Source organism: Cyprinus carpio, chromosome A6, assembly GCF_018340385.1.
Source record: "Cyprinus carpio isolate SPL01 chromosome A6, ASM1834038v1, whole genome shotgun sequence".
Classification (NCBI taxonomy): Eukaryota; Metazoa; Chordata; class Actinopteri; order Cypriniformes; family Cyprinidae; genus Cyprinus; species Cyprinus carpio.
Window position 1 is genome coordinate 7326857 of NC_056577.1, and position 25288 is coordinate 7352144.

The 25288-nt window shown below is 37.8% G+C and overlaps 1 protein-coding gene across 2 annotated transcripts in view; it reads right to left on the reverse strand.

The window, feature by feature from the left end:
- Nucleotides 1-675: 675 nt before the first annotated feature.
- The window catches only part of LOC109091811 (myosin-11-like), a 31016-nt gene continuing 6403 nt past the window's right edge, over nucleotides 676-25288 (reverse strand). The window contains exons 4-42 of one of the 2 annotated variants that reach the window (XM_042757779.1): nucleotides 24012-24039; nucleotides 20364-20463; nucleotides 19901-19927; nucleotides 16874-16966; nucleotides 16721-16784; nucleotides 16489-16587; nucleotides 16188-16331; nucleotides 15960-16055; nucleotides 15750-15868; nucleotides 15447-15599; nucleotides 15182-15355; nucleotides 14775-14948; nucleotides 14422-14536; nucleotides 13985-14178; nucleotides 13736-13857; nucleotides 13426-13495; nucleotides 12860-13020; nucleotides 12671-12779; nucleotides 12384-12515; nucleotides 12088-12294; nucleotides 11824-11961; nucleotides 11619-11742; nucleotides 11347-11518; nucleotides 10991-11203; nucleotides 10719-10863; nucleotides 10411-10617; nucleotides 10178-10282; nucleotides 9912-10064; nucleotides 9576-9824; nucleotides 9268-9480; nucleotides 8941-9153; nucleotides 8697-8858; nucleotides 8478-8606; nucleotides 7975-8063; nucleotides 7580-7703; nucleotides 7157-7365; nucleotides 6442-6550; nucleotides 6110-6282; nucleotides 676-1446 (exon numbers count right to left, since the gene is read on the reverse strand). In XM_042757779.1, coding sequence (XP_042613713.1) covers nucleotides 1305-1446; nucleotides 6110-6282; nucleotides 6442-6550; nucleotides 7157-7365; nucleotides 7580-7703; nucleotides 7975-8063; nucleotides 8478-8606; nucleotides 8697-8858; nucleotides 8941-9153; nucleotides 9268-9480; nucleotides 9576-9824; nucleotides 9912-10064; nucleotides 10178-10282; nucleotides 10411-10617; nucleotides 10719-10863; nucleotides 10991-11203; nucleotides 11347-11518; nucleotides 11619-11742; nucleotides 11824-11961; nucleotides 12088-12294; nucleotides 12384-12515; nucleotides 12671-12779; nucleotides 12860-13020; nucleotides 13426-13495; nucleotides 13736-13857; nucleotides 13985-14178; nucleotides 14422-14536; nucleotides 14775-14948; nucleotides 15182-15355; nucleotides 15447-15599; nucleotides 15750-15868; nucleotides 15960-16055; nucleotides 16188-16331; nucleotides 16489-16587; nucleotides 16721-16784; nucleotides 16874-16966; nucleotides 19901-19927; nucleotides 20364-20463; nucleotides 24012-24039 — 5450 coding nt within the window. In that variant the 3' untranslated portion in view covers nucleotides 676-1304. The remainder of the gene's footprint in view (nucleotides 1447-6109; nucleotides 6283-6441; nucleotides 6551-7156; nucleotides 7366-7579; nucleotides 7704-7974; nucleotides 8064-8477; nucleotides 8607-8696; nucleotides 8859-8940; nucleotides 9154-9267; nucleotides 9481-9575; nucleotides 9825-9911; nucleotides 10065-10177; nucleotides 10283-10410; nucleotides 10618-10718; nucleotides 10864-10990; nucleotides 11204-11346; nucleotides 11519-11618; nucleotides 11743-11823; nucleotides 11962-12087; nucleotides 12295-12383; nucleotides 12516-12670; nucleotides 12780-12859; nucleotides 13021-13425; nucleotides 13496-13735; nucleotides 13858-13984; nucleotides 14179-14421; nucleotides 14537-14774; nucleotides 14949-15181; nucleotides 15356-15446; nucleotides 15600-15749; nucleotides 15869-15959; nucleotides 16056-16187; nucleotides 16332-16488; nucleotides 16588-16720; nucleotides 16785-16873; nucleotides 16967-19900; nucleotides 19928-20363; nucleotides 20464-24011; nucleotides 24040-25288) is intronic. The other variant, XM_042757780.1, reaches the window with a different exon arrangement.

The following is a 25288-nucleotide window of genomic DNA, read 5'->3' on the forward strand; positions in this document are numbered from 1 at the left end:
CTGTTTTTAGCATGCTATTTGGCGTGCAAGTAATGACTTTATTTTTGTTTCAAATAAATAAAAACAAATCATTTGAACATGTTTTAGTAAGTTTTAATTTAAGGGGTTCTTAAGGATTTTTGTGTGCTTTGAGGTTAAATATCTCACCAAACAAATTATTTTGATTTGCATTTTAGCATGTAAAAACGATTTCAAGACACAACATTTTTTTTCCCCAGACTTTATTTCTTGTGCATGTGGTTTCACAAATGAATAGATAAAGTGAATAAATCCAAAGGCATTTCATTCCCAACATACTGTAAATTGTGAAAATAAAGTGAAATAAATGGAAAAATAAAATTATGTATATATATATTTATATAATTTCAAAGTTCTTTTACAGGCATTATCTGTCAATAGACATCTATTTGACAGGTTTGATTTTAATTGTTTTCAGTGTGTCTTTAAAATAGTGAAATATTTGTAGGAGAATAAAATTCCACAATATTTCTCTGTTAAAAGGTTTTGTTTTATATAATACTTTAGGAAACATTCAGAAGGAATGTAAAACACTTTAGAAAGTTACAGAGTTTTCTAAGGTACCTGACTGTATAAAAAGGAAGTAATGTTTTGCAAGTTTTATAATTATGTTTCTGGCATGGCACACACCTTCAGTGATAGTTTAAATTTAGGATGCTTTCTTGAGGCTGCAGTCTACTACATCTCAACCACATTTACTTGGTGTATCTAATGTAATGAAGATGAACTTGACACCATGACACACTAGTTATTGTTGTTGCAAAAAAGAAAAAAAATCTGTCAAAGTGTCCTCCAGAATTGCTCCACAAATTTTATCAGAAAGTATCCAAGCTGTATGTAATGCAGGAATATATACCAAATAAATGACAAAGTGCAGTATATTCAGGGACAGTTATGCAGTACAAAACAGTGAACAGCCATTTACCCACAGTTAAACACAGATGGTTATTTACCCAAGACCTGAGTGAGGGAAAATACTAGGTCTTAAGACCACCAGGTTTCATTCAAATGTTTAAGAATAATTAAAGAACCTGAAAAAGGAATAGCAGGTCTCATGATGCTTTACTGGAATATGAGCAGATCTGCAGCCACAAAAGAAAAATTGAGGGTTGTGGTAAATGAAATAACAATAATAATAATAATAAACTATAAAATCATGACTGGCCAAACAGCAGTGCTTTGTTGCAGTCAAACAAAACATAATTATGATCTAAATAATGACCATTGTAAAAGAAAATTGTAGTTCTTTGATAAGAAGGTCTTTAAGACAGTATGGTGAGAGGCATCTATTCGCTAGATTTGGTTCCATTGTAGTCGCCCTGCATGTCCACATCATCCTCTGCAGCGTCTGAGCTGTCAATCATTCCCCGTCTGCCACCACCTGTGCGCCTCGGTGTACTGCTGAAGGATGATGGTTCATTGCCTCGCCTGAAATGATAAAACAAATCTAAGCATAAAATCACATAGACTTTCACTGCAGGTTGCTTGGTACCTGGTACATTTGTGTTAGCCCTTAAATAGCATCTTAATTTTCTGAACCATTTTAAACTAAGGAAACCTTCCATAATCTCAAACTGTTTGCAAAACCTACAAGGAGTCAGTGTTAGTGAAGTAAATAAATAAATAAATAAAAACAGCAATTGTATGGAACACGTTTCCCAACACGCTCAATTTGGCAGTCTTGCAGTTTTAAAAAGAATTGTTTTATATATTTGAATCTTCCTCCTGGCCTCCTCGCTCAGCTGGGTCACAAACCAGAGATCTTTTTACTGTGAGATGTCAATGTAGGGCTGCACAGTTTGGATAAATAATAAAAATGCAAAATGTTAAGCTAAAAATTTTGAAAAAAATGTGATTGTAAAAAAATTCCAGGTTCTTGTTTGTAGGGCTGCACAATTTGGCCAACATTTTGTGATTATCTATATGAAAAAAAAAAATATTAAATTAAATGCAATAAAACTAAATAAAATATTTGTTTTATTTTTGTAATATTTCACTGTAATAAAAAAGAGTATTTAAGAAAAACATAATAATAATTATTACTTTATTTTACATTACAACTAGAAAATTCCAATACTAATATTTAAGAAATTAGAAAAATAATTTCTTTTTCTTTTCTTTTTTTTCAAATGTTAAATCATCAAATTTTTATTTTAATTAAAAAACTGCAGGGAACCCTTAAAGATATTTTTTTGTTGCACTTCTCATTATAAGTAAACTATGGGAAGATGGTGCATGTTGCATTCCTAAATGCACACTAATTTTAATATTTGGTAAACAACAACATCCAGAATGTATCCTGTATCCAGAATTTCTCACTATTTCTCACTTTCTCACTATTTGGCCGAAGACCCAAGTTTGAGAAACATTGTATTATTAAGAGTATACTATACCAAATAATAGCGATATAAAAGTGATAAATATAAAATATGTGATAAAACTAGTCATATAACTGTCTGCTTTTGTTTCATTGATAAATGGTGTGGAGTCCTTGCTGTACAAATGTGCACCTGAAATACACAGATTTAAATCACACCAGCATCCTAATAAGTACAGAATGTCACCAGAATACAGCCACAAGCATCCTTTAAAGTAGAAAGTGATATTAGACATTAGATTTGTAATTTTTTGAGGTTAAAGGCGGCGTTAAAACCTCATTTGTAAACCTTCAAACAGGCTAAATGAGGTTGGTTCAGATAACAGAACCATGCTTTGAGAGGGAAGAGGGAAATATGGTCAAATATATGCTAGTCTGATCAATATTAAAACAAAGACTAATCGTGCAAGAATGAGATCCCCATCAAGCATATTAAATTAGGATTTAGTGGAGCAATCATTAATGATGAATGCATTGATAAACACTTAATAGCTAATATATAGAGTATGTCTAAAATGGATAGTTATGGTCATGGATGCTGATTGGTCAGTACAATACAATACAATACAATACACCTTTATTGTCAGCCATGGTTGAAATTTGTCTTTGACCACACCAGCAAAAACCAAACACACTTACAAACACAACTGCAACATCTTGCCTAGTACGACTGATAACTAATTCCTTGGTTTTCTATTATTACACCAGCCCAGGAGTTCCTCAACATATTTCATATATTCAACCGACTCATTTATATCACCTTTTTTGAGAAAAGTCCTACCAAAGCCGTGTCATCTGCATACTTAAAAAGTTTCAAATTAGAATGGTTAATCATAAAATCATTAATATACAGTGAAAATAACACAGGTGATATGACACTTCCTTGAGGGGCCCCCATATTAACAGTGCATACATCTGACAGCTGACCATTATACTGTACCCTCTGAGTACGGGACAACAAAAGGTCCTTAATCCACAAAACCAGGTACCCGTTGACACCAATGGATATTAACCGTTCTAACAAGATATCAGTCCTCATTGTGTTAAATATGCATTTGAATTTAGTAAATGATCGGTTACAAAATTCATCATAGTTAACACAGCATCATCAGTGCCCCTATTTAGTCTATATGCAAACTGCAGAGGATCAATACTTAAACCAACAGATGACATTAGATATTTAACAAGAATCCTTTCCATAGTTTTACATAACACAGATGTTAAGGCTATAGGGCGAAGATCTTTCACAGTATAAACTAAAGGCCCTTTAGGTACTGGAATTATCATACTTTCTTTCCATAAGGGAGGTACAATTCCAGCTTGCAACAAAGCCTGGAATAGCCTTGTCAAAACACATTTCAACTGGTGACAACAGCTCTTTAACACTTTACCACTAATACCATCAGGTCCCCTAGCTTTACCAGGCTTTATCTTAGAAATGGAAGCAACCACACCCAACTCCGTCAAATTAATAGGGGCACAATATGGGATGGTCTGACAAATACTATTGCAGTTAAGACTGCTAGCCTCAGTATTGAATCTGTTAAAAAAGTTATTAATATCATTGATAGGCACAGTAATTGGTGGATCACTATGCCTTTTAACATTCCTACCCATCATAATATTCAGACCATCCCACGCTTGCCGAACATTGCCTGTAATAAAATTTCCCTCAATCTTATTCCTATAATGTAATTTAGCTTCCCTCAATTTACCCCTTACAACTCTTTTACACTCTCTAAAAGTAATATAATCACCACTACAAAAAGCTCTGTTTTTATCATTCAGACACCTTTTCAAATCTTTAGAAACCCATGTCTTATTATTAGGGAAAATTCTGATAGTTTTTTTAGTTTCCAATTACATTTTTCTCACAAAACTGTATATAAGCTGAGACTGTTTCTGTTATTTCATTCATATCGTTTCCAGTATCAAAAAACAAGTCCCAAACCATATCATCAAAACAGTTTTGGAGCTGCTCAACAGAATTATTCGTCCATACCTGAATGTCCTTAGTGACCACTGCTTGCTGCTTAAGTTTGCTTCTATATTTCGGCAGCAGATGTATGACATTATGGTCAGATTGACCCAAAGGCGGCCGGATTGTACATTTGTAACATATTGTAGACACTGTATATTCTGTACTTACTGCTTATTGCACTTCTGGTTAGATGCTAACTGCATTTCGTTGCCTTGTACCTTACATGTGCAATGACAATAAAGTTGAATCTAATCTAATCATCTAATCTAATTATAGCTCTCTGCTAATCTTTCAGCAGCTATTTCCGTATTCGGACCAGGAACATAAGTCAGAATAATAGTTATTTGGCCGAATTCTCTCTGCAAATAAAAGAGTCTAAAAGACACAGTTAAAATGTCATAGTCCGGGGTACAAATCTTCTCCCTGATGCAAAAGTCCTTTGCCCATTTATTGTCAACAAAAATGCATAAACCACCAACCAGGTTTGTTTCCCCGCTGTTTCACACCTCTTCTAGATCCTCTTTTCTTAGACTTACTCTTAACTGATCCATGGGAACGAGGATCTCGTCTTATATCACAGATAGCCTCTCGAAGTTGTTTATCCTTAACAGTGCTGCGATACACCATGGACATCAGATCCTCCATCGTGTAAATAAGCCTCTTGCTTCCTGTCTGCTGCATACAGTTTATCAGGCCGACTGCCAGCCACAAAACCAATGCTAGTTTAAGAATCTCCATTTCAAACGATCAGTAAACACTAATGATTTCAAGTTTTACACCGAGCGGCAACCTCCCGCTCTCTCTCGTGTGGCCAACAAGGAAGTGATTAAAACTGCAGTTCATCTACTGGGAGAGTAGCAGGTGACGCGCTAACAAAATGGCGAGGGCCACTCTGCACACTTTGAGCTTCAAAAACGCTCTTCAGGAGTCTATGGGTGACGTCACGGACACTACGTCCATGTTTTTATACAGTCTATGGATTCCAACCCAGGACAAACTCTTAAAACTTTAAAAATAAAAATGAACAAATAAACAAACAATATAAACGAATGCTGGTGCGGTACAGGGACAGCAGCAGAGCCCGCCCCCACTTCCTGAGTGGTAATAAAGTGTTCCTGTCATGCTAAAAAATTTAATTAAGCTATATAAATTGAGCGGTTTATTCCAAGTCTTCTGAAGAAACACTGAACTGATTTCATTTCATTCACATATGTTTTCTTGATGAGTAAGAACCAGTGAGGTTTGTTGTTGCTCTTCAAGCAATTTCGGTTGAGCTTCAGTGGAGGGACAGAAATCTCTTGAGTTGTTTTTTTTTTTTCATTTGTGTTTTAAAGATGAACAAAACTAAAATGAGTAAATGATGACAATTTTTTATAAAATAAGCGTACCTTATGTGCACACTCTGCAAAACCTAAGTCTGTGTAAACAACCATATTTCTCTCTCGCAGGCAAAAAATATATGTGATGAGTGAAAGGAAAGATTTGTGAGGAGTACATCTTCTGTGTCAACTTTTGAGCACAGAGGTACCTGCATAGTCACTGTGGGTTCAGGATTGCCTCTGCAACAGAGATAGACAATCTTCAGTTTGCAGTTCATAAAGGGAAGGTATCTGGGATGGGCTAACAAGTGCTGAGAATTTGCTCAAAGCTCCAAAGCTTAACAAAGTAGTTATTTTCCAAAGATTTCAGGATTTCTGGGGTGCTGAACCAGGTCTCGGGAGCGTTATGCTTACCTGAGTTTGCTCTTGAGGGAAGAGACCTCACGACTCATGGCATCATTGGTCTCTGTGGCCTCGTCCAGCTCTCTCTGAAGCTTCCTGCGGGCCGCAGTGATTCGCTGGGACTCCTCCTCACTCTCTTCCAACTGCCTCTTCAGCTGTTTGACACGCGTATTTGCCTTATCCGCCTGTGAAAGAGAAACACTGCTCAGGCCAAGTGCAAACTACATTCTAGTATAGCCAGTTACATGATCCCTTTTCTTTCTGAATTTAGGTATGATCCCTAAACTTTGTATGAAAAATATAGAAAAAAAGAGAAGAGAGAGTATAGCTGCTTTATGGCTAACCTGGTCTTTATATTGTTCTGCTTGTTTTCGTTCATCTTCCACTTGGATCATTAACTCCTTTAGTTTCTTATCCTTCTGGCGAACCGTCTTTGCCGTGTTCTGCTTTTCTCTGCATTAGAAAGAAACATCAGTTACAACCAAACTCCACCAAACAAGATGAAATGATATCATCATGTCTTCTGTGACATAAAATCATGTGCTTAAAAAAGCTTTGATTATTCAGTTAACTGTCATGAGATCAAATTTTGGGGTCAGTAATATATGTATATATATATTTTTAATAAATTTCTTATGCTCACCAAAGCTGCATTTATCATTGTACTCATGTAAAAATAAATGATTCAATATTATCTGGAAAACATTTACATTGTAAAAAGAAAAATCTTATTTAAAAAAAAAAAAATATATATATATATATATATACCTAGTATCACAACACAAGAGAGACATTTGAAACTAAATCTGTATAGCACTTTTTAAAATTATTATTATTATTATTTTTCCACAGAAGCTTTAAAGAAAATAATTTCACAACCATCGAGCAAGCTAAGAACAAACACATGTACAAACTATGTATGAATGAGGGAGAGATGAATACATATTTTTATCTCGCAAAAACTTATTTGGGGTAATATTTCTTTCAAAATATGATTTGTGACATCTTTTTAATTTCTGTTATCTTTTTGTGGTCCCTTTGCTATAATAAAAGACTTGCCTGCTCTCCTGATCAAGTTGTTCTTCTAATTGTGCCACTTTGGCCTCAAGAGCAGTGATGGAGGACTTAAATTTGGATTTGACTTGGTTCTCCATCTCCTGGAGTTTAGCTTTCAGCTCTTTATTCTGCCTCTCCATCAACTGTCTGGCGCTCTCGTTCTTTTGGGACGTGGTGCGTTCGGCCTGGAGCTCGTTGGTAAGTTGGTCAACCTGAAGGATGAAGAAAACTTTTGAGGAAATGACATGGTTGTCATACAAATTACAAGGTTCTGTCTCTGTGATGGCATTTCCATTGATGAGTGTTTTTATGGCTACAAACGCTGCACCTTAATTTAATATGAGATTTATATGTTTTAAATCAAATTCTTTTATAATTTTCTTGATATTTGCCACGGATGGTCATGGCTCCATATAAAATATGTACCTGCTGGGCACTCTTCCTCAGCTTGTCATTAAGCATCTCCATATTGCCCTGCTCCTCCTCCAGCTCTTCCTCCAGCTGTTGGATCTTTGCTTCTAGCCGTCTCTTCTCGTCAGCCAGTGCAGATCTTTGAGGTTCAGTCAAACCACATATTAGCTTATAGCACATTTTTGCTGTAATGTTTCGGTACACAAGCTGTGCTGGTATGTCTTAAAGTGAGATATTTTACATAATTGAAATCTAGAACTACACTCCCATACAAACAGTCACACTAAAGTATGTCTACCATTAATTGTAACAGTGAACCACATGTTCCAACGGAAGTCAATCTATCAGAGGATTATAATGAATTCCACAGGATTCAAATATTTCTGTGATATTTTATTTGTCATACTCACTTTCCAGATGCATGGCTAGCCAGCTCATCAGCCAATTCATCTCTCTCAGCTTCAGCTTGCTTTTTAGCCCTCTCAATTGCAGCCAAATCCTACATTTAAAGAAATTTAATTTCTTTACTAATAAAGGTGAGACAATCATGCAAATCAATTGCTGCAATCAATCTTTTTTGTCAACTGAACCCCTGAACCTAAATTCCTTAAGATTTAAGAATTAAGATAACTTAAGAGTTTAAGCAATGCAAGCATTCCAATAAATATAATATATTTCAAAAATAGCATTAACAATATCTATATCAATTTATTTTTCAAAATACATTTTAAAATATAATCCTGTATTTGTATTTCTATCAATATCAAACCCCTACAGTTCCATCATGAACCCATAGGGGTTCTGTGAGCCCTAATTAAGCCAATTCATATAAACCAGAATTTTTTGAATGAACAGCCCCATACACACCTCTTTTCGGAAAATTGCCTCGGTATGTTATTCATAGTAGCCTCACCTCATGCAGCTGTAGAAGTTCAGCCTCCAGAGTCTTGGCCTTCCTCTCATTCTCCTTGGCACTGGATAAAACTTCCTCCCTGGCAGCTTGAGCATCATCAAGCTCTCTTTGGAAGTCTTTCATTTGAGCCTAAGTTATAAAAACACACAATTACTAAAAAGTATTATATTTATAATTAGAGTTCAGTGAATTCATCCCGTCATAAAATGTTGTTTTCACCTGGAGCTTACGGAGCTGCTTGTTCGCCTCCTCGCGTCCCTTGTTAGATGTCTCAATCTGGCCCTCAAGGTCCTTTATGTCTCCCTCCAGTTTCTTCTTGGAGGCAGCTATTAGAGTCCTTTGCTTACGCTCATCTTCAAGTTCAGTTTCCAGCTCACGCACCTGTTGGTTCAAATGTTTATCGTAACCCATATATACACATGGCTGTTGATGTCTAAGTTTTAGTGAAGAAGCAATACTGTACCTGCTTCACCAACTGCCTCTTCTTCTCTTCCCCTTGCTCATCTCTGCCCTGGAGATCTCGCTCAAACTGGGCCTTCAGAGCCTGCATGTTCACTTCCAGACGCAGTTTGGCATCCTCTGCAGCCTGTAATTCATCCTCCAGCTCTTCCAGTTGAGTCTTCATCTCTTCTACCTGAGCCTCCAAGCCACGTTTGGACTTCTCAAGCTCATGCACCTAAAATTAGAAAGTTAATTTGATTGAAATTTCTCTGACTTTAATGATCTAATGGAAGGTTTGTTTATGATTGATATTTTTTTGTGTGGCTTACTCTACACTATTTGAACTTACGCTCTTGCCCACATCATCTTTGGAGCTGACCAGGTCCTCCATTTCAGCACGAAGGGCTTTATTGGCTCTTTCGAGCTCCTCACGAGCTTCTTGAGCTTCTTCAAGAGCTCTAGCTAAAGACAGAGCCTTTGTCTCCTTCTCTCTGGCCTCGGCCTCTGCACGATCTCGCTCATCTGCATACTTATTAGAGATGCTCTTCTCTTCAGCAAGCATCTGAAAGGAAATGGCAGAAGTGAAGATACACCCACATCCAAAACTCACTGATTCAGCAGACATAGTGTGTAATATTTTGAGAAATAATCAGAAACCTGATCGAACTTCTTCTGTTTCTTCTCAAGGTTGGACACCAGCTGTCGCTGGTTGTCCAAATCCATGAGTGTATCCTCAAGCTCCTGTTGCAGTCTGTTCTTGGTCTTCTCAAGCTTGTCATAGGCTGCTGCCTTCTCCTCAAACTGAGTATTGGCTGCCTCCAGGTCTCTCTGCAGCCGCTTCTTACCTTCCTCTAAAAGTTCTACGTTACCCGACACCTCTTCCAGCTTCTTCTTGTAGTCCGAGAGCTGTGGACACAAGGGATATTCACGATGTAAATATTAAGGTTTTAATGTTGCAAGACCACAGATTTTTCATCTTACTGTTAACCTTACCTGAAGGTTCAGTGTCGAAACATGTCTCTCCACATTCCTCTTTGCTTCCGATTCCTCCTCAAGCTGCTCCTGAAGGGCATTACGGTCATCCTCCATTTGACGTAGTTTGGTGGAGAACTGGAGCTTTTGTCTCGTCTCTTCAGCCAGCAACTCCTAAAAATGTCAAAATGCAAGTCAGCCAACAACTCAAATCTTGTTAATGTTGCTAAATTATGCTTTAATTTATAGCCTCAAAACAGAAGAACACTACATAACATTGCACAAACCTGTGTATCTTGGACTTGAGAAGTTAAGCTTGCCACATCCTTGCTAAGTTTTATGTTCTTCCCCTCTGCTTCATTAAGAAGGTTGGTAACGCTCTCTAGTTCCACCTGCCAGGGCAAGAACCACATGTTAAATACACTGTTTCCTCCAAGATGTTTGATGTAACAAACATGTTGTAGGTTCTCCCAACAGTGCCATAATTATATCTAATAATAGGTCCTCCTCCATCACTCACAGTGATTTTAGAGACCCGATCCCCCAGCTCAGCTTTCTGCCTCTCGCTGTCATTGAAACGAGACTGCAGGTCAGCAAGCTGTCCTTCCACCTTCTTCCTCTTGTGTTCCACATCCTGTTTGCTCTGAGTAAGAGAACGGATCTCCACGTGGAGCTCTGATGTTTCCTTCTCCAGAGCTTGCTTGGCTTTCTCCAGGTTTGACTTCACCTAAGAAGCATTTCATATATATTTTACATTAGCACTCAGAGTTCTTCAGAAAGTTAAACATATGAACAGAAATAACGTTGATACTGGATATAGTTGCCTACCCTCTTGGACTGCTCCAGCTGCTCTGTAAGCTCCTCCAAAGCTTGGGTATGTTTCTGTCTCATCTCCTGCACCTGAGCCTCGTGGACATGGCTCTCCTCCTCCATGGCTCTCTTCAAAAGAGTGACCTCCTGTTCACGTTTAGCCCTAAAAAATATGAATCCTGACGATCAGGTCAATGGTGTCTACTAGTAAACCCTCTCTCAAAGTGTACTATATTGAATCAGTACAATGCATTTCAGAATAAAATGTAGATCTTTGTATCTACACACACCTAAGCTCCTGCTGAGTAGCTGTGGTGTCCAATGTGTCCTCCAGCTCTGATTTGAGAGCTTCGAGCTCTTCTCCCAAGTCTCTCTTGGTTTTTTCAGCCTTATTCCTGGCAGCCCGCTCTGATTCTACGTCCTCCTGAAGATCTGAGATGTGTCCCTCCAGTTCTCTGATCTTCTTCAGTGCATTGTTTTTCTGAGCTGTCTCATCTTCCAATCTGAAACAGGAATGCAGAGAGATAACAAAGGTTACTGTAGGTTTCTGTGTGAATTATGACATGAAAGTATCTACAATTTAGCTTCTTTTCTAAAATATGTCAAAAATCATGCATTTTACATTTTAAATTAAAGATCTGTATACCGTGCCAGCGCAGCCTGAAGTTCCTCCTCTTTTTTAGCAAGCTGGGCTTTCAGATCAGCAATCTGAGCTTGGAGGTCAGCAATCTGCTCCTGAAAGTCATTTGATTCACCTTCCAACTTTCTCTTGGCTTTTTCCAGCTCCTGTCGAGTCTTTTCCTCTTTTTTCAAGCGCACTACAGATTATAAAAAAAAAAAATGATAATCTATGACTGAATTAACTGAATTTCCAGACAAACATTATCATCATGTATCAAAAGTAAACAATGGACAAACCCTCCAGTTCTGAGATCATTGACTCATGCTTATTCTTCAGCTTTGTCAGGTTTTTGGATTTTTCTTCTTCTTCAGCTAGGTTTGAGCTATAATCTGCTATCCTTTCTTCTAGAAGCTTCCTCTCCTGCAAATATAGCACTTCAAATTGAACTCTCTGATTGTCACCAAAATATGTCATCTTAAAAAAAAAAAGTTGAAATGAAACCTTCTGTAATTTGTTGTTTTGGTCGTCCATCACCAGGATATCATCCTCTAACTTCTTGATCTTGGCTTCACAGGTAACCTTCTCCAGTTGCAACTTCTGACGAGCATCCTCTTCCTCCTCGAGGTGTTCCTCGAGATCCTGAGAACATTCATTTAGAGACAAGATAGTGTCATGGACTTAATATCATAATTTAAATATATCTAAGGACTGAATTTGAACAAGTGTTTGTTGCCTGTGAATGAAAATCATTAAATGAAAACATACTTTGATCTGATCATGCATTTTCTTCTTTTCCATTTGTAGGGCTGCACCACGATCTTCCTCCTCCTCCAACCTGGCCTCCATCTCATGCAAGATCTCTTCAAGTTCTTGTTTCTTGGCAGCTAACCGTACTCTCATTTCCTCTGCCTCAGCGTAGAGCTCTGTCTCAGCCTGCAACTTCTCCTGGAGCTGGTTCCTTTCATCCATAAGCTACAAATGGAAGGATTATATTACTTATAATCAGTATTTGTCCTCCTTGCTATTGAATGCAGGAAGACAAAGTCAGGATTTTGTTATACCTGTGTGTGTTTCACTGAAATGTCTTTTAGCTCTATCTCAAATTTTTGTGCAGATTCTTTAGCCCTATGGAGCTCCTCCTCCTTCAGACTCATCTCCTCTTCTTGGCGTGTCACCTGGAGGAGAGGCTTCACCTGTGGGCATCGATGGAACATGTTTAGATGAATACTAACAGAAACCCTTAACGTATTCATATTTTTGCACCATGCTCAACCAGTAACAGAAACTATAAAACTTTGTTTATAGTCACATCATTCAATAGAAATTTAGAAAATAAGAAATGTTTCACCTTGGTGAAGAGTCTCCACCACTGCCAGTTCCTGAGTTTCAGATAAGCAGCACAGTTCCTCTGGATCACCTTCATAGCTGTTAGCTGTTGCTGCCTCTTAGCAAAAGCCCTGCACATAGTTTTAATTAAGAATAACTCAAATTGCATATTACTATTTTGAAACATACTGAATTTATAAACTCTACCCACTTTCTAGCTAGGAATCCCCTGGCCTGTGCCTGGAAGGCAATGATTATGACTGTGATCTTAAGGTCACGCTCCTCTTCAAGCTGGGCCAGGACTCCTGTGCGGAAGAAGATTTTGCTCTGACCAATACGGTACAGGTTTGGGTCCAAGTCCAGGTGTCTGATCTACAGAGAGGGTTATGTATGAGAAAGAAGCATGTACAATATCAGTTTCAATTAGCTTCGATTATATATGTACCAGTCAGTGTCTCTAATTGTATGAAGAAATTATAGATGAAAGCATGGTTCAGCATTTTTTTTTTAAATCAACCATGGATGCCACAATTAGATACAAGTTAGCAGAGTAGCAAAGTAATGAAATAACTAGATGATGAGATTATTGTTGAGACTATATAAAAATGTGACTTGCAAGTGTAAGTTTTTAGATGTTTTGCAGGCATCTTGGCTTTGTTGTTTCTAGCAATAGTCTGATTTTGGTATCTGGAACTTTCTGACTCAAGAAATTCTTTTTGAAAATAAAGACTTTCAATGACATGCTATTTAACAAGATTTAATTGGATAACATCTTACCATCAGACAGCAGGCCTGCTTGCCATCCATGAAGCCCTTTGGAATAGCATTTGGTGCCAAGATCTCATATCTGTATGTCAAGGTAAAACGAAGAGAATTGCATTACAACTGTAAACCTGTACCATGTATATTTGGCACAACATATGTAATCACACTTGTATTGAACTGCAAACTGGAGTTCTGGCAAGATTCTGAAATTCTGAAGAACTTTTGATACTGTTTTTACACTTGACATGCAGTTAGACAAAGCCAATAAGACAGTTAGTCTCAATAAATGAATAGCTCAAACTGAAATAATAAAGCTACCCACCGCTGTCTGAACTCTTGGAAGACAATTCTGTTGGGAAATCCTTGGCGGCAGATACGAATACCCTCCAGCACACCATTACATCTCAACTGTTCGAGCACCAGGTGGGCATCCAGCTTTCCTGCCTGAAGGGGAAAAAAGTACCTTCAACATGCATATAGAACGATACAAAACTTGTCTGAAAATAAACCCTATGCCCAACCAACAGCAATGGTACCACCGATTTTAACATGGAATGCAGCAGTGACATACCCGTTTCTCATGGTTAGGGATAATGCAACGGACAAAGTTTGGCTGCGTGTTGTGCAGTGTGGTCATTAGTTTGGCCAAAGACTCTTTGTAAAGCTGGCCCACAGTACGGAACATGCCCTTCTTGGTCTTAGAGGCACCAGGTGCAAAGCTGTCTGACATCTTGGCAATGGTTTCCAATCCAACCACACGGTCAACTGAGAAACAAAAAAACTATAGATGTCAGCCATTATTCTTATCTAAATTACAATTTGTGATACTGTGCTTTGATTAACCAAAACAAAAAAAGGTGGGAACATGTAAATCATGTTTCTTTTTGTGACACCAATTATGAACATTTATCAGTGGTCTCAACTGACTGGTTTGCAACAATTTTGATCTGTATATGTAGTTTTCAGATAGTGTTTGAGAAATGAGATGCATGTATAGTTGATACTAACCATCCTTCCACAGATCTTGGACAAATGGATTGGAGGAATTATTGAGCAGTGCTGTAACATTGTCATTTAAAGGGTCCATGTTCTTGGTCAGCCATGCTGTGGCATTGTAGTCCACCTAATTGAGAAAGGGTAGGTTTGGCTCATGATATTCAATACAGAGCAAAAATTTAAACTAAGAATGAACTGTGCACATATGCATTTTTTTAAGCACAATTCCCTACAGTATCTTGCAGGCCAGTTCTGAGTTCTAAATATGCTCCAGAGTCTGTATTCCTTGGGTTATTATTGTCTGGATCACGATATTCTTCACATGTAAATGAATAAATCAATCTTTCCTTCAAGTCAGAACTCACCCGTCCAGCATAGTGAAGCACAGAGAATTCTGTCTTGTCCTTCAGTTGCTTTGGTTTAGCAAACTTAGTATGATTAACATGAGTGTTGCAAAGTTTCTCCACGAAGGAGACATCTGTTGCCTTTGGAAACCAACACTCTTCATCCAACAGAGCCAGAATGCCTGGAGGATTGTTCTGTGGAGGAGTTTCAGTAAAGTGAGTGACATTACATTCTGTAACAATAAGACATCATTACTTCAACGAAAGACTACCATCAAAAGTGTGTGTTACAGCAATTACGATAAATTTACTGATTCAAAAGACATTGATCACCTTACAGCTTTCTGCTGGAAGAAGTCTGATTAGTTCGAAACTTCAAAGAACAAGAATCATTATGTTCCTGCAAATCTACACACACTCAAACTTACCGGCCTTTCAATAAGCTCAATGCAAGGTTGCAAATCCAGCCCGAAGTCGATGAAGTTCCATTCGATGCCTTCACGCTGGTACTCCTCCTGCTCCAGGATGAACATGGTGTGGTTGAACAGCTGCTGAAGCTTCTCGTTGGTGTAGTTGATGCAGAGCTGCTCAAAAGAATTGTCCTGAAATAGAAAAACAGTAAATACCATTAGCCTTAATACTTACGTTTTTTTTTTTTTTAACTAAATTTATTTTCTTTCAGTTTTTCCAAACCTCAAAGATCTCAAAGCCAGCAATGTCCAAGATCCCCAGGAATGAGGCACCCTGACGTTTCGTCTTGTCCAGTGCCTTATTAACTCTTAGAAGGATCCAACGGAACAAACGTTCATACATGGCTTTAGCTAAAGCTTCAATGGCAAAATCAGCCTGTAGGGGGAAAAGTATCTTATTGGTAATACTGTACGTATTTCCATAATGACAATCATGCAGAGGTTTTCCAGTTTTATCACAGATCTGAGTGACATTACACACGTTCCACATATTTACACTTGCAGCACAACTATACACTCTCTTCACCTGTTCTTTGGTTTGGGCCTTTTGCACAACCTCACGACCCACTTTAATTCTTGGCGTCAGAATGGCTCTTGTGAAGTCTGTCACATTAATGCTTTGGAGATGGCAAACTTTCTGAGCAGCTGAGAATGAGACATATTTCAGCTGTCATTTCAGTCTGTATTGGTTTATATTAGCCTGAGAAGTCTTTTCACTTGGTAGTAAGTTTCTGACCTGTATTGTCTGGCATGGTAGCCTGTTCCTGGTTCCTCTCTTTCTTGAACTCAATGTTACCCAACTGAAGCACAGTTGAGACAACTTTGAGGACATCTGAAAAAAAAAAGAAAAAAAAAAACAATTTCTCAGGATTAATTATCTTACTAAAGAACTCAAAACTCTTAATGAGTAGAAAATGTCTCTAGTTGTAAGGACACCATATCTATATTTCATTGCATTTAATACCCGTTCTTTCTTCAACAGTGAAGCCCATGATATCCATGGCCTCCATGGTTTCTTCATACATTTCATCATCTTGGTTGCCTGGAATCTGGACGTGGCCAGCCGAAAGGAAACGGTAGTTGTTGAAGTTTTCAAGCAAAAGCTCCTCTGCCAATAGAGAATAAAAATCACATGACATTTCCCAACAGCAGTGCCATTTATGCAAGAACATCACTGCGTTTATAAATTTCTCATTAGGTAAATATCCAATAAAAATGGTCACCATAATCGAATATGTTTTCACATACTGAGTGTCTCCACCTACCGCGTAATTTGTCGTTTGCTCCAGCTACCATGTAGTAGAAGATGTGGAAAGCTCTTTCAGTTTTTGCTTGTCGGATACAACGAGATTTCTCCAACAGATCTGAAGTGGTTGGACATTAAGGTGAAACTCTGCATAGGTAAAATGCTTAAACTGATTATCTAATTGTTTATAAATTCGAGATGTGAGATTGCGCTGCATCTTTATATGGCTTATGTTAAGTCTTCAAGGATACAGGTCTCAATGTTGGCTCCAACTATGAAACCTGTCACATCAAAGTTTATGCGGATGAATTTGCCCTGTGAAGAAATGATTTTGAAACCATGAATTAGTTACAGTCTTGATGTTTCTTGTAACATCTGCTATCATACAGCATTTGCAAACTTACGAATCGGGAAGAGTTGTCATTCTTGATGGTCTTGGCATTACCAAAGGCCTCTAGAATTGGATTGGCCTGCAGTAGTTGCTTTTCCAGCTCACCCTACAGTACCAAGGTTATAGAGTAATGTGAATCATTCTATAGAAAACAAGTCAAGGAGGAAAAAGGAGAATGGGACATGCCAGAAAATTGGAATAAAAAAGGCCCTCTTTTAGAGTGTACAATGCAACTTTATAAATGTTTGGCAGGACAAAATTGCGAAGTTTAATCAATGTAAAACAAATAGTTTCTTGATGTGAGTTTCAAAAGCCTGAAGCAATACTTAAGATGCAAGTATCTTAAACTGTGCACAAAAAATTAGGTCATGTCCATTTAGATGGGTATAATCCCCCTCAGATCAAAAGAGTGCTGTTCTGTCTGCTGCCAGATCTCAAGCAATGAGAAGCCCTGCCAAGCATGTCCACCTTATACAAGGATATCAAGAGGAGTGGTTGAGGTCATAATAAGCGTGTGCACAGAGGACATATTAATGGAGATAATGAAATGGATCTCAATTACAGATCTTAAAGCGTTCACTTAACAAGATAAAAGTTACTCAGTGGGATGAAACACAGAGTCATTAGAGAGCATAATGTTGCCTTTTGCATCACAAAGCCTCTGGTTTCATGTGACCACATAATTAGATTATCATTTTTAGACTTAAACGAGGCAGAAAAACGTTTCAATGGTAACACAAACTCTCAATTACTTTCTTACTGAGCATCAAAGAAAGAAAATATCTAGAAAAAGAAGATATCTACCAGAGATAGCTTGCTGCTGAGAAGCAAAGAAGATCGCTGATAGCTTCAGACACTGACAAAGAAAAATAAAGTAAACTAGAAAAAAAGGAGAAGAAGCGACATTTAGAATGATGGAGACAGAGAGACTGTTGAGAGAGAGATTGTTGGGAAGAAAGAGGACAGAGTTGGTAGACTGTAAGACTGTATCAACATCCATAAAGCACTTGGCTGAACTCAACAGTTTTTCTCAGTGTTCTCAGGGCAAAGCATATCAGCTTACAGATGACAGCTTCACTGACCTATGAAACTGCACTCAGAGTATGTGAGCGGAGTGGAGTCGAAGACGAATGGGGAGCGGAGATGTCTTACTTTGGTAAGTCACAACTGTCACAACTTGTAAACATCAGTGTTTTCTCTTGCGCTCCACAGCAAATACAAGAAGTTAATTACCCGTAGTGATTAAAGTGATTGTGACATGTGGCCAAGTATGGCAACCCATACTCGGAATAAGAGCTCTGCATTTATCTCATCCTAAGTGCACACAAACAGCACACACACACCTGGGGCAGTGGGCAGCCATGTGCTGCCGCACCGGGGGAGCAGGTTGGGGTTTGGTGCCTTGCTCAAGGGTCTCACCTCAGTCATGGTATTGAAGGTGGAGAGAGCGCTGTACATTCACTCCCCCCACCTACAATCCCTGCCAGTACCGAGATTCAAGCTCGCAACCTTTGGGTTACGAGTCTGACTCGGACTTGTAACCCAAAGGTTGCTGGTTCGAGTCTCAAGTCCAGCAGGGATTGTCGGTGGGGGAGTGAATAACCAGCGCTCTCTTCCACCCTCAATACCACGACTGAGGTGAGACCCTTGAGCAAGGCTCCAAACCCCAACCTGCTCCCCCGGTGCGGCAGCACATGGCTGCCCACTGGGTGTGTGTTCACGGTGTGTGTGTGTGTTCATAACTGTGTGTGTACACTTGGATGGCACAAATTGTAAAATGCAAACTTTTGAAACACAGGCGCGTTGTGTTTCTTTACAAAGTGAATCTACAACTACTGACCTGGCATGCATAGTACAGCGTTTATAGTCATTTTCCCTGATCTGCGTGAACATTTTGTGTACAGACGACAGTGAAACAAACTAAATTTTCAAAAATTCAAAGGAAAAACTTATCCGTTTTTAGTGCATTATTGTTGTGTAAACGTGCCTTAAGTGTTCTTTCAGATCCGTAGTCTATTCAAACTTTTGAACACTCATATAATCATGCTAATGGATCATTGTTTTAACAACATTCATGAAGTTATAAAACATAATGAGAGAATACAGTAAGAAAAATAATTGGGCGCAAACACCAGTCAGTGGAGGACGAATGACGAGAGGGAAATTAAAAACCCAGTGGAGTTTGGCTGAAAATAATTGATGATTCACTCCACTCACATACTCTGATGTTCTCTCTCACTCGCATACAATTAACCTTAAGTTTAACTGAAAGAAGAAAAAACTAATAATTTCGACCTTGAACTTTTAAGAGCAATAATTAATACATTATTCTTATATGATAAAAAAAAATGATGAAGTGTTTAGTAAATTTCAAAGTAGTGCATTCAAGTGTAACGAAACTACTTTGGGAACCAAGAACATAACTATTATGGGCATCCCTTTTAAGCTCATATGCATGGCAGTTCTGCATAAAAATGTCATTAAAACAGCTATAATGTGTGCATATTTTTTGGTTTTCTTGTATATCTCATGTGTCGTACCGTGTAAGTACACATTAACACAGATCTACACTGAGATGGTGTTTATTCCTAATGCACACACATATGAGCTTGACAGATGATGCACATTAACCTGTGGTAGATTAATAGGTGATCAAGGAAAAACGAGAAAAGATATGAGATCATCAATTCAAAAGGCTATACGTTGGCATGCACACACACTGTGCTCACACAGACCGTTTCAATGCCAGGCATCCGCTCTGGCAAAGAAAATGTTAACCACATCTCAGATGGGGGAATGGCACACACGTGATCTAACGGCATAATCTTGATTTTGTTATTTGTATCTAATCATTTTTTTTTTAAAACATCATGCGAACACTGGGGCTCTTTGGCACATTATTTGTCTACAATCTACAGGTGTTTTGTTTAGACGGCCCCTCCATGTAAGACTTGTCTAATGTCACTCTCAGTGAGAAACTCAAGCATGCAGACTCTCAAACCCACACAAGAAGGAGTTTTGTACAATCCTTTTTACTCACATAGGCAAACTGTTGTCCTGTATGTTGCTATTTGAGGAAATTCATTAAGGACATTGTCATTACATAAATGTAAACTAAGAACATTCTGTTGCATTCACTGGTTTTCCTTTAGCATATGTAGAATTCTTGATTTCCTTGAGATACAAATGGCTCAGCAGCATATAATCTATAATATAATATAATAAAGCATATAATATAATATTTTGGTATCAGGCAAAATCAACTGGGATATGATATCAAACATAAAATACTGAAAGGAGTATTCTTATCTGTTCACAGTTTGACCTTTGCACATCATTACTTTAGCAATTATGAAAGGATTCGGAATGTCAGACCCTGATTTAAAGGAATGGGGTCAAAGCAAGGGCAAAAGCTGATGACTGAACCCATAAGTATCGGCTTGAGAAGAAAACAGAGGTTATCAAACAGAGAAAGATTTTTTTTTTTCACTGTTTGTACTTACAGCACTTGTGTCTTTCTTGCCTTTGTGGGACGAGGCCACTACAGCCAAATACTGGATGACTTTCTTGGTGTTTTCTGTCTTCCCAGCACCTGATTCACCACTAGGAAGAAAACAACAGTGAATGATAAAACTGGGTTTAATTTTTTTTCAGTAATACCAATGATGGAAATACCAGTGTCTGCAAGGCATCAAAAGAAGAGTATTACGGTTTTAAGTGATTCTAGGTTTTGGTTTTGGTTTTGTTTGAATGAAATGGCACATTGATCAGTGCATGTGTCATAAAAATCAGTACATGTCTTGACACTTGACACTAACTGACACTATATTTGCTGTGTAAAGAAGGTCATGTATTTTTAAGCTCGTCCACTTTATTTATGACCATCAGCAGGGGAAAAGTAATGGCTGTCGATACAAAACACATGAACAGATATACCAAGAAAATTATAAATCAATGGATTTGGATATTACATTGGATGTCCTAAAATCTTGCAGAAGATTTTTTTCAGGAGAAACTTAGTTTGAAATAACTATAATGACTGACATTTGCACTATGTCAAGTTTTAAAATGTTTTTGAAAGAAGTCACTTAGGCTTACTAAGGCTGCATTAAAACATACAGTAAAACAGTAATATTGTGAAATATTACTAAAATGTAAATAACTTTTGTCTGTTTTTTGAAATGTAATTTATTCCTGTGATGCAAAGCTGAATTTTGAGTCTTCAGTGTCACATGATCCTTCAGAAAAATGATTTTGTAAAAAATTGTAAGTCTATGCTGTCAGTTTTGATCTATTTAATGCATCCTTGCTGAATAAAAGTAAATTTTATTAATTAATTAATTAATTAATTTTTTTTTTTTTTTTTTTGATTATCATCTACAGTTTACTACAGGCCCTGCAGGAGCAGGATGCCCTCAGATCAGTTCACTCAACACAACACATATAAAGCCATTTTATGAGGCACTTTATACTGCATTGCTTGTAGGTCTACAGTTTTTGACCATTTATGACACAGTATAGTAAAATTCATCATGATTATGATTGCTGTTGCCAAGTGGTGATTAAAGTATGGGACTATTCCTATATACCACATTAAATAAGAGGTATGGGAAAACGTGTGGGTTTTTCAAAGAGGCTTCAGATCAGTGGTTTTTAACAATCCATGTGTTTTTAACAGTCCATTTTTTAATAATACTCTTTGGGTGGTCATTCCCAATCTCCCAAAATCTCTTTGAGACAGCTTCAAAAAAACAAACGTCTACATGAGAGAGTTGGGCCATGTGAAAACATCCTGATGTCATTGGGGAATTCTGTGCCCTAGCAACAGTTGCCCTAGAGCAGTGTAAATGGCTTGAATTTCCTATTCCACACTCAGAGGAAGTCTGCAGACAGTATCTATGGGTGCCTCCCACACTGACACATCAAATCAACACCGTTTTATTTTAACATCCTTATATTTCACAGCTGTTTGATTATCGCACAGACATAAAACAATGATATCACCTGTGAACATCAACATATGTCTTTAGCAACAGCTATTTTTGCATGTTTTTTTTTTTTTTTTCAGGACAGGCCATGTTTTGTAGTGGGGCCTGAACAGATGCAATCCACATCCCCAGTAATGACTCAAAAACAAACATAAATGAAGCCAACATGCTTGATCTGGATTTAGAATCAGGACAGGGGGCACACTTCCTGTGAGTAAGCTGATTCTGAGGAGACATGACCCTTGGGGTTCATCTGCTTTGTTCCCACTGCTGAGGACTTTTTGAAACTATTAGTTTTAAATTGTCTACTACTCATGATTTGGTTGCTGTCATCTTTTTAACTGTTAAATATTTTATTAGAAGTGGCTTGAAGTGTTTATCATTAGTCTGAATTTGTCAAAACTTCACTTTTTTCAGGAATGTAAACAGTAAACTGACATGGATGACATGCCATTAACCGCTGTCAGATAACACTGAATAACATCATTTGGCTTCATCTGTCTTCTACAATGTGATTACTATATGTAAAAAATAAAATGAAGGAAAAAGAACATTTAGAACATTACAAGACACTGATGTTACACAATTTTTGATTCTCAATGCGCTTTGAAACAGGGATGCCAGGTCTTCTCTTTATATCTATCTCTATTTGTACTGCCGTTTTTAGCTATTTAAGATATTTCCTTTGTAATTATGACAAAGCTGGTTGTTTTAAAACTTTTTTTGTTAACAGACACCGGAAGTATTGATATATTTAACTACTCATGATTCATTTCGTGATTCCAGAAATTTCAAGAACTAGATGTTCTTCAAATAGAACAAATGTGGCTTGATGATTGTATTTTTAAAATTTTTATATATATATTTTTTTTTATTTATTTTACAAATTTAAACACTTTTAAGTCATCCTGTAGCCTACTGTGAGTCCTTGTTGAGAAGAAGTGCTTTAAAGGGGTCATAAGATGCTTTTTTAAAGATCATTATTTTGTGTATTTGGCGTAACAGAATATGTTGACATGCTTTAATGTTCAAAAAACACATTATTTTTCAAATACTGTACAATATTGTAGGTCCTCTATGCCCCGCCTCTCTCAAACACGTCGTCTTCTACAAAGTACATCCTTCCGACAAGCGCAGTCTGCTCTGATTGGCCAACTGACCCAAAGCATTGAGATTGGCCAAACACCACAAGCACTCGTTGGAAATGTAACCCCCTTTCCATAATCCCGAGCTTCATCTTTCAAAATAAATTTTAAGACTTATGTAAAGTTAATAATGTACTTAGATTTACCATCAGTTCAAGCCCGAAAGGGGAACAGAGTCGTGTGACAGACACAGTGATGAAGCTCGTATGTGTTTGCAGCACACAAGCCACGGACGGTTAAGACAGCTGACTCCACTGTAATCTGAACCTGTCTCTCTCTCTCTCTCTCTCTCTCTCTCTCTCTCTCTCTCTCTCTCTCTCTCTCTCTCTCACACACACACAACACGCAAAACTCCGCATTTGAATAGTCAATAGCAAATACTTAAACTAAAACAAAACATACTTACAGTATCTGATTCAGAAGCACCAGACTGTCGTAGCAAAGTCAGAATTACCTCCTCGCCTAGGTTCACGAGACAGTCGTCCATAAAATGCGTTGCTGTTCTGTTGTAAATAATCTTAAAGATTCCTAAATGCATCTACTTTCGGAAGGCCAAATAAAGTGCTTTTGCCTAGAAACACACAGCATCTCCCTGACATGACTGCATCAAAACTAACTGCGGTTACTGAAACCACGCCTTCTTTCTTTGCGTGAACATTTGGGCGGCATTACGCAAATATTTCCACATACTGACGTAGACATGTGGGGTGTGTTTGAATGAGCCATTTTATGTGGGTGTGGCAGAGTCTTAACTTTGATAAAGAATATCTCTTTGGATTTGAGACTTTAGTCTTTGCAACTTTACAGATCTTCTTCATGCACCAAGAGCTTGTAACACTCCAAAGAGAAAGGAAAAATTGTAATCGCATCATATGACCCCTTTAATAATAATAATAATAATAAGTTTCATTTATTAGCCTTTCCATAGGTCAAAGATATCAAGGACATAGCTTAAGGGATACTAGCCAGGTTAAAAGCAGTTATTTCATTGATGCAAAAAACAATGAAAAGAACTCACGTGCAAAGAATAGACTGGTCCTCTCGATCTGTAGAAAGAAATGACAGACATTACAGGAGCCCAAGGAAACTGTCAAGCTGGTGCTCATGGAAACGGCAAGACAGTATACCATTGTAATTTTTTAACATCATGAAATACATAAAGGCTGCTTTTAAGCCTGGGGTGGGGTGGGGGGGAGTTCTTGACAGAAAATAAACTGGTCAATGATCAAATACCATTGTTATTACAGCATCCAATAATGCACATAATCTAATAACCTTTAATTTGCAGTGCAACAATTTGATTTCCTGAAAAAGAAACTGACTCCACTCTTCTCTTGGGAGATGCAACACAATTCTTACTGAGTTCAGCAATGGGACAATCACTGATTCATCCTGCTAAAATTAGAAAACCTTCTCAGATGATCTTGGTTCCATGTAAGGTTTTTAATATCAACCATACGCCAATGATTGTCCAGAAGGCGGCATCAAAATAAAAAACCATATATTAGTGGATATGTATTAAATAAGTATTTGATCAAGTCAAACAAAATATGTTCCTTTCCGAACAATTCCAAGCCAATGAATTTTCATTTTAAATTCAAACAGCGCTTGGTTCTTATCCAGGATCCTGGAGGCTGGGCGAACGCCCAACCAGCTAATCAGCTGAATGTGAGCTCGCCTGTTCTGCTCAAGTACTATAGAATGTCTTCTGTTGTAAACACAATGAATGACTACTGCTCATTTTGGATATGACTTAAGCTGGGCAGGTTTCCACATACAACATGAAGTCTGTTCCCTTGTTTCTTCCTAATTAAGGCACAAATCGAGGCATTCGGGACGCAGAATACCAAATCTAAACACACCGATGGGGAAACTGTGCCTCAGCCAGACTGTTTGATAAAAAGCAAGATGCGCAGGTATTGTTTTATATTGTTTTATAATCAGTCATCATATAGCAGGAAATGAGTCTCTCTGTGAACAGAACATGTCACTGTGCAGTAATCTGCATTAATTTTTACAAGGTCTAAGCATGATTGTTCGGCCCCTGTTTAATATTAAGAGAAGTGAACTGAGCAGAATTACTCTTGAGGAACAGCGTGACAACGCATCTTCCTACTTCTGCTTTATGAAAGCAATTCTTTGCATGTTTCACATAAGCTAACAGATTTTGAGATATTCCAATGCAAACTTTGCAGAAAGGTTTTGTTCAGCTTAAGCACTAATCTTTTCTTCATCTGACTCCAGTTCATTAACATGAGCTGATGTATCTACAAGTTCATTAGCAACACAACAGCT